The following is a 10,110-nucleotide window of genomic DNA, read 5'->3' as shown; positions in this document are numbered from 1 at the left end:
GACCGTCATGAATCTAAAGACTGTTTCGCTTCAGAGATGTAAATAAATCAATATTATTTTTTGAATTAAAACTTTATTCACAGAAAATACTTTAAAATATTTCATAAACCAATTTGTTTATTCAAACTAAGAAGAAAACATTTAAAATGTAAATAATACACGTGGCACTGGCCACCAATGTGCGATAAACGGTATAGATTGAGAGCTCTTGGCTAATTGGTGGGATAAGCAGTATAGGTTGTGTTGTAGTACTCAGGAGCCAGTTTTCAGGTTATATAGGTACATATTATAATCAATATTATCCATATACCGTAGTGTCTGTTCCAGAGTTTTAACTTCAAGATAAAAATATATAATAATGATGTGCACTGTGGACATAACATTACATTTTTTCATTAAAATTAAATTTGTTTTCACAAATCTTATTAAAAGTATTTTTCAATTTTCATTTGGGCTAAACTAATTCATCCTTGTTAATAAATATATATTTCTTATATTATAACTGTCAAGTATACTATGTACTCTGCAAATTCTATACATAATTCTTAGTAGTTTTTCACATTATAAATAACTATAAAAATACATATTTTTAATAATTATAATTGTGCAATAAGATTTCAATAAAATACAATTTTCCATCCAACAAAACACGGTATAATTTATTTAACATACATCTATATTAAAAAGGTTTAAATTTTCTGCTCTGTTTAAGTAATTCAATTTTTGATTTGTCATTATCAAACTTGTTACGTAACTCCATCAATTCTAAAATGGTAATATTAAATTAATTAATAATTTAGATATTTATAATATAAACTATGATTCACATAATAAATAACCCTGAAATTTTAAACACCGGAAAAATAACACCATATTTAAGATTATATGTATGTAATGATTAGTACAAATAATCAATATTTATAAACGTAAAATACAATATTTTTTTTTTTACAGTTTATAACCGACGATGCTGCAGAAACAGCTTTTTCATTACTTCCGAGGCACAATATATAATAGTATCTAAACTGTAATTACAAATATAACAAATAAAAAAGGCACCTATAACTTTATCTTTACAATTTCATGATACTATTATATAAGTATTTGGTCCAGAAACACCTTATTTTTTTTTAAATATTAAAATTTCATATGGGGTTATTATTTTGTGGTATCGCAAATTATATAGCATTTTAAATACTTACGATTTATTTTAGTCTCTTTAATTTGAAATCGATAAAAGTTTTTCAGTGTTTTCTTTATCTTTTTCTTAGCCTCATTTTTCATTATATTATTCTTAATAACTTCTTTGCGTGCAAATCCTGGATTTCGTCCTCTAAAAATGTGATTGAAAAATAATAAATAAGTAATTCACAATTAAGCAATAAAATTGGTTATAAAAATTGTATCAAGAAAAAAATATTGTCTCTGAATTTGCCATTTTAAATGTTTCTATTCTTTAATAAAATTACAATAATAATTTCAAATGATTAATTTGTCTCAAAATGACAAAAAATTTACTTTTTAGAAACAGTTTTCCACCCATCTTCGTCTTCATTGTCAACTGTTTCTTTTTCAATCTGTATTCGCTGCTGCTGATGTTTTATCATATTCAGTCATGTATGTATCAATCTCAGATTGTAATTCTTTTACATCAACAATATTGTCATTGTAATTCTCACACCATCCTAAAAATAAAAATAAAACAATTAAACTTTAAAGTGTTATAATTTATATTTGCTTTTTTTACGGTTGATTATGTTTGTGATAGGAGCAGATTGTGTGGACAATATAAAAGGTTCACTTTCAGTACATTTCAGTGATAATGCATTTTCCAAGCCAGATGTATGTGCAAACACGACATAAGCCACTTTAAAGCCCTGAAATTATAACCTATTATTAATATATAATATATGCATATAAAGTGAATACTCATACCTTAATTAATTTTGGAATGAAATATTTTGATGGTATTACTTCTGGTTCAATTGGAGTGGGTTCATTGTGAAAAAATACAGATTTTACTTTACCACATCGACGAAATGCGTGTTTCATAATTTTCTAAAATTGTACAATTAAAATATGTAAAATAGTTGTGTTTATAAATAAATATAATAGAACTTCATAAACTTCATTTGAGTATCTCACATTAAAACATAATAAAGTTATAAAATTGTTTAAAATGTGTTTGGTTAAAAAGTTTATTTGTTATTGAATAATTACTTGATTACAAAATCCAGGAACACCAACAACAAACAATGTCTGATATTCTGGTTTTTGAGCACATTTTTCCCTGGTTAGGTGCATTTTTAAAAATAAATGACGAACAGCTTTGGAATTCTCATTGACTTTTACAGGGAGAACTGCAAAGATGGAATAAATTATAAGGTATAATATCAAAATTTTTAAAACGGATTATATGCTTATAGCTTATTATTATAGTAATATAAGTATTAAAATAGTAAAATGTGCATAAATAAATTACGTACCTTTAAAGCCAACACAGTCTTCCATGGTGAAACTATCGAATAAAAAGAGTCAAAAACAAAATTAAAATTAATATATTTAGTTATTAAATATCAAGTAAGAATCAACAGAATAACACATTTCACACGTGAATAATAAATGATTTATTGAATACACAAAACTATAATCACAAACCATATTTTTAATTTGTTATCATCTTTATAATCATAGCCGTACAGTGTGCACGAATGATGAGAGCTGAACTTTCAAAATGTCTATCGTACAGCGCTGTTTCTGATTTTTTTTGGTGAGCGCCCGCAATTATTTTTTATTCTGCGGTACCGCGTGGCGATGAAATAAAAATATATAATATAATATTATACTTATACCTATCCGTATTTCGTATTCGCCGCCGCAAGACGCGACCATCACATCTATAATTAAACGTTATTTCATTTGATTAAAATCTTCATCGTGTAGATGAAATCCACCGTAAGATATGTGCGAAAGACTTTGTTATGCGCAAATAGAAACGTTGGAGAATTCGATAGGAAAATAAAAAAAAAAACGTTTAGAATCTATGATGTAGATTAAAGCAAAGTAATAATTTCATACTATAAATGAAAATGATGATATTGTTTACGTATGTATACTTATAGATATAATAAGTGTATAATTATAGTGTATAATAATATATCCTATAATACGCCCATACAGGTATGCATTATATATATATCCCAGTATCCAACCCATTAATTTATCTATTAAAATCTTAAGTCGAATCTACGTCATAAAGTAGTAAATAAAACCTAAATTGTCTCATCGCAGAAATAATGATAACCTTACATTAACATTTTTCAATTACTAATTTAATGATTTAAATTAGATATAGCGGTACCTATATAAACCTAATTATTATTATTATTATTAAAATAGCGTGTTTACCTATACATAACTATAAATAAGACATCAAAGAGCTTTCAAACATTATTGTGTTGTATCTTTTAGTGTGAACTCAATTGATAGTTCCACTTATAGATTTAACATTATAATTTATAAGTATGTTTCGTACTGATCAAGTGTTGCGCATATAGCGTGTATATATAATTTACCGACTCACCCCGACCATCGCAACGAACATATTGACGTTCAGAAATATTCTTTAATCTATAAATTCGAAATTTATAATCAATAATTTTCTGTACCAATTTTTGTATTATATCTTAAGTTCTTATTACTTCACATTTCAATATATTTGGTTATTGTTCTTCTCAGTCGCGGCTGTCCTATAGTAGGGGTGTAGCGCCCTCTACACCTTTAATTAGAGGTGGGTGGTGTGGGTTGTCTATGTAATTTTTCGTAAGCGAATAATATAATAATACTTTGGAATATTTTATAATAGCATAATAGTAAATATTTTTTTTTCAACATGTTGAATAAACTATTCAGTAGATGGGATGTTATATGGATGATTATTATTGAAGGTCGGTGGTTACTTCTAATGTTTCGCTATACCTATATTTTTAAGGATAGCCGCCACTGGTTCTTCTACTTATATAGGTTTCATATTAATTAATAATAGATATACCTATGCCCCCCACACCATCAGAACGCACTATAATAGTCGTTTTTACTAAAAAATTGTAAGTATAAAATGTGAATGTGAATTTATATTTTAATAGTATAATACACAGTGGCGGCTCGCAGATAGGGACGATGGGGCGGTCGCCCCCCTTCTAAAATTATTATTTATTACTAATGTATAAGTTTAATATAAAATTTCAAATTTATATTGTAGTATAATATTATTGTCAAAAATAAAAATTATGTTTCCACTAATATATTTACACTAATAAATATGAAAACATCAGATAATGGGAGTTTACAATTTCTGAGAATCGATTACCAATAACAATTTGCCGAAATCCGCGAGCAGCGAATGCGATTCTTGGGTGATGTTAAAGTCGCTCATCATAACTATGATTGGAATACAAAAAACTAAGAAGGGGGAACACAGTAATAACACTGCCGCCGGGGCGATGATTTTAATCGCCCGATGCCCCGACATGCACGGAGTCTGAACTTGCGTGTGTTTATTATTTACTTTGTGCCGTCATAACTAGTAATCAATTATTATTTTATTATTTCATTATTATTATATATGTATTAAATGGATTTGATTAAATAACTATTATTAATATTATTTGTGTTCGATACTTTCCATAAATAAGCAATTTTATATCGCCCTACATAGGCCTTTTCAAAGCACACGAGCCGCCACTAAATTAATACATAATACTTTAATACCTCTTTTTCATACAAAAAAAAGTACAAATTTAGTTAAATTAAAATTAAACGATAGGCAGTAAATCAGTTTTCCACATGGTTGTATACTTACGAGTACGAGTATTATGCAGTTATGCATATGCAGTCTACACACGAATTAAAACAATTATCTTAAAATAAATCAAGCTACACTCACATTTACAACACTGCATGTAGTATAGTTCATATCAATCAGTCATTAGTGTAATGACTAATGGATCATTAGGTTATCTAATATTTACCATATAAATTTATGAATGAATCGAACTAAACTATACTAGTATACTACTACAAATTACAATAACTTATACTGATATAACAATAGTAACACACATAATAAATATAGAATTAGTAATCTTCAAAAAACTATAATATTTAAGGGAAAAAATATTATAATATTTCTGAATTTAATAAAACCTATAAATATTATAGGTATATATAAGGGGGTATACTATATATACGCCGTATACTTATTCTTAACATTATTTTTCCATAGTATGAGTATACTGCGTATTGTATATTGTATTACATTTTTATATTTTAGTATTTGATGACTTAGCTAGTATACTCTCAAAAAAAAATAATGGGAACACCTGTCTTCTGTCTATCTATATATTATGAGAAAAATTCTCCCATTTCTTTTTATAGTTATCACGTCATGTATATTATATTATTATTATATGTATATTCATTAATAATAAATTATATATTTACTTTTAATTATTAATTTATAAAAGTTTTATTACAAATCACAGTTGTAGACTGTATAGTAATGTTTTTAATGGAATTGTTGTAATCGCTAATAGTCTCAAACAATCGCATTTATCATATAAAATATAGGTAGATGATTTATACATCGATAAATATTATTTGAGAATGGCTGATTAGGTGTTCCCAGGGCCGGATTTACGCCTAGGTTGGCAAATTTTTGGGGGTGACAAATTTTGTAAGAAATGGAAAATATAAATATAAATATTTTATGCATTTATGTAATTGCGTAAATTAATATTATTTAATATTAATATATATATATATATATATATGACTTCTGACCTAATTTCTTTAAAATTAAATAAATTTACTAGTGAAATACATTTTTTTCTTGAAATAGGGGTAGCATATTTAAAAGGGCATTGGGCGGCACCTGTTCTAAATCTGGCACTGGGTGTTCCATGTTTTCTAAACGACACAATAGTCGGGTATCACGTATAATAGCACCATTACATTTTTTTTTCTTCAACTTTCAAGTTAGACTAACTTCATGAATTATACAACTCTGACCATGATAATTTGAGATTTCAATATGCTTCTCTTCAGTATACATAGAACTGCCATAGATCCAAGTATCTAACAGATAATTCTTGTTTCTGTTTTGTTCTATTAGGTATGTATTTATGTTATTGATTATTTTTGTTTATTGTAATTGTTAATAATACAAATTGAATATTTGAACCATCATACAAATTATATAGTCCACAAACATGTGAAATAGTAAGACCGATATTGTAACTAAATATACATCTGAGATCCTAAATATCTATTAAAAATCTAATTAATAATTATTAAATATTTAAAAAAATAAATATCATTGAATGCATATCCTAGTATAATTGTAATAATTGTACTATTATACTAATTATTATGAGGTTATACGTAACTATACTGACATGCAATACAATTTTGCTAGTATAGTGTATATTAAATTATATAAATGAATTAATGAAATCTATGAATAAGGCAAAAATGTAAAATATGTATTTCTCGATGTTATGAATTAATATACCATATGAAAAATGTCAGTCCCGTAATATTTTCATATACTACAACTACACAATATGATCATGATACTGGTACCACTAAATATCTCGCCTGTTGGTTGATCTATATTGAAATTGGTACCATAGGATTGCGTACGTTAAACAGTTAATTCCAATATTTACCCCAAAAATCAAACGATTGCGTATGATTTGGTATGCAAGGTTGCCACATTAAGGTTTTTATTTGTGATCAGTAAAAATTAAATTTTGAAAAAATGACCTAAGTAAAAATATTTAAAATATAAATTTTAAAAGTGAATTCAATTTAAAATTGTATAAGTTGGTACCACTTACATAACTAATCTTTGACAAATGTTATGCTATATTTTTATGAATTTTGTATTAATTATTATATTCTTTCATGGTTTCTTTTATACCAATTAAATTAGCATTTTCCATTTTTTTAATCCGACCTTAAAATAGTAATTGCATTTTCGTACATGTTTCCAGAAGGATTGAAGCATTGGGAGCTATGAAATTGAGCGTTACAAGTTCGATGAAAACTTTCAGATTAGTTTTAAATTGAACGTTCTATTAGTTCAAATAAAATGATGGTAACAGTGCTTCAAAGTTGCAGATAAAAATTTTACGTAATCGTGTTTCACCGATTGAAATAATGAAATAGTTTTCGGGGATCAAAAAGGGTACTCCCATTATATTTAAAATACACATTTTCAGGTAAATTTAAAATTTTTACCTCTTTTGCACATACACAATACACTTCCCTAACTATTTAACCTATATTTTTTTTTCTTAAATGGCAACATCATTATTTTCTCTAAATTATAGTAGAGTATTTTTTTTATTTCTAAAATTGATACATCATAGATAAACCTAACCTAGAGTAAGTCGAAAATTTTGTAAATGCAATGCATAAATCGTTTTTTTACGAAATTTTAACTTATAACCATTATAAATAATAAAGTGTCAAATAATTAAGCGTTATTTTTAGTGTGTGATGTTATTTTTATTTCTTTAACTGCATTAATAACAAAAGATTTAGTTTGAAATTAAAATTTTTTTTTCTTGATTTATAGTAAAACATATTATATATGAAGTACTTGAAGTAGATGGTATCGTTCGACGTCCGTCATACGTCTCGTCTTATAGAAACTATGGGCGTTCATTACGTTGTCATTCGCCATATCTAAATTAAAACTTTTTCAGCAACATTCATGTTCATATAATTATAGGAAACCTTAGCTAATAAACAGGTACATCACATGGGTAAAAACTCTAAAAACTAATATTGCATAAACAGATAAAAATGTAATATAATACTAGTTGAAAAATAAAAGCAAAGCAAAATGGTCTTTTTCATCAAATTAAATACTTTTTATATATAATTTGATTATTAGATCTATTAAGGGACATTCACACCAACATTTGTTTTCTTTGTCTATTTCCATAAAATTGTTCAAATAAGTTATTAATGGTTAAAAATAATCGAAAGTATTTTAAATCAAAACTTGCTTTTATTTATTAAAAATGTAAATATTAAAAACCTATCCGGTCAATACACGCAGGAAATATTCTTCATAAAATAAATAATAGGTGCCTTTGCCCTAAACTAAACCAGAGAGTCGTAATCGTGAAAATACGAAATATCTTTGTTCCTATATTACGTGGGAGATACTGAGATAGACAAGGAAAACAAATGTCGGTGTAACGGCACCTTGACAAAAAAATTCCATTATAAAAATAGTTTTAATGGTAATCACATCATTTTAATCAACTAAACGTCTAAACACGAATTGTTATTAAATACTTGAGATATCCATCGAGTTATTGATCTATGTTATTATTAAATTATTATTTGCAGATAAAGTACCAGCTAGAAAACGTATAATTAAACACCTATATTTTATTTCCTATAGTGATGATTTTAAGTTAAAATTTCGTTAAAATAATATATTCTATCTGAATTTTTAGAAAAACAACGATGTTGCCGTTTTATAAAAAAGTAAATATTATATTATAAAGTATCCTAAACTAGTGGCCCAAACATCTCAGATTTGTTGTTTGTTTATAATATGAAATGATTTACTATTGAATTCAAATTTAATACCTTATAGCTCTGTAACATTTTAACAGTGACACTTTATGTTTATAACGTTTATACATTTTTCACTTGTAATACAATACTGACGTTTGGCTTTGTTCGTAGACTTATACGTAATATTTTGGGTGGGTTGTTTATGGTAGAGGGGAAGCTAGAAACTTTCGAGATCAAAAGAAATTTATAGAACTATAGGGGTATAATCATGGGTAAATTCTTGGAGATAAATTGTGGTAAAACTAAAAATCTATTAGGTATGAAAAAGAGGAGACTTTACTCCTCCACAGAGGTATATTTCCCAATATATAATCAGCATTTTAGCTAAGTTAGTATAATATAAGAAAGCAACGGCAATAAGAAAAATATTGTACCCGCAACTATTAAAAGCAAGCATTAATATTTTTTAAAACATAGGTAAGTAATCAAAAAATAAAAAATAAAACAGTACGCTAAACATTATTGAACAATATTATGATTATGTATATGTTACTGTGAATGTCCGCAATTGGTGAGTGCTGACAATCACCTTGTGAATGTCGACATACACCTATTAAATTGGTGAATCTGGAAAAATTAAAATAATATAGACATGTACTAGTGGATGTTGACATTTACATTAGGATTTTGGTCAATGTTGACATACATAACACAGTTTTGATTAATGTTGACATAGGTTACGTAGTCGTACATAATATTATAGTAAAGTACTATAATAAAGTGTAGATAATAATATAAGATAGAATGTTATGTTTAGTTATAAATATTAACAATATTATTTTTATTAATTATTGAACAATACCTGCATTATTAATTTAAATTATCATTATTTTGACATACAAAATTTTTTTTAAAACAACGGCGAAAATTGTTCTACTTATTGCAACATGGCAAACTGTCATGACACTTTGAACTGCATAAAATGCCAACATTTCTACAACCACACTTTTTTGTGCACTTTGTTTTTCAATTACATCTTGTATGGTAGGTGCTAGAATTTTAGATAAGATCAGATTAAATAACATCGGCATTACCAACATTCACCAATATCGTTATATAAATGTCGACATTCGCTAGTAAATGTTTTCAAACAATATAAATTTAATCAATAAGCCAATGACTTTGGTAGTTTGGTGTATGACGACATTAACCGGTGACTGTCAGCACTCACCAATTGCGGACATTCGCAGTAACATATATACCTATTTATCATAAATTAAAAAATAATATTGTTATATTATAATGCATTTTTATTTTAACTTTTAACAGAAGACAAAAGACATTATTGTCTATTGTCCACTCCCTGAATTACGTTTATGAATACCACAATACATAAAATAATAATAATTTTTGAATTTGGGCATAACTACATGGTGACAGTGTAGTTGTAGCAGTGTGTATACGACATAGGTATATATGTAATACATATAATAATAATAATAATCGTTA

General features: G+C 26.6%; 1 protein-coding gene across 1 annotated transcript; it reads right to left on the bottom strand.

Annotated features, from left to right (window-relative positions):
* Positions 1-631: 631 nt before the first annotated feature.
* Positions 632-2,626, bottom strand: LOC113550089 (ribosomal RNA-processing protein 7 homolog A). Its single transcript, XM_026951720.1, is given in 8 exon segments — positions 632-765; positions 1,203-1,333; positions 1,519-1,602; positions 1,604-1,685; positions 1,748-1,877; positions 1,936-2,058; positions 2,221-2,360; positions 2,487-2,626. Coding segments are annotated over 8 exon segments (801 nt in total). The 5' UTR covers positions 2,512-2,626; the 3' UTR covers positions 632-679.
* Between the last annotated feature and the right edge of the window lie 7,484 nt (positions 2,627-10,110).

Source organism: Rhopalosiphum maidis, chromosome 1 (genome assembly GCF_003676215.2).
Source record: "Rhopalosiphum maidis isolate BTI-1 chromosome 1, ASM367621v3, whole genome shotgun sequence".
In the NCBI taxonomy this organism is placed as follows: domain Eukaryota; kingdom Metazoa; phylum Arthropoda; class Insecta; order Hemiptera; family Aphididae; genus Rhopalosiphum; species Rhopalosiphum maidis.
Note: the sequence above shows the minus strand (reverse complement) of the source record. Positions and strands in the feature narration are given on the sequence as shown.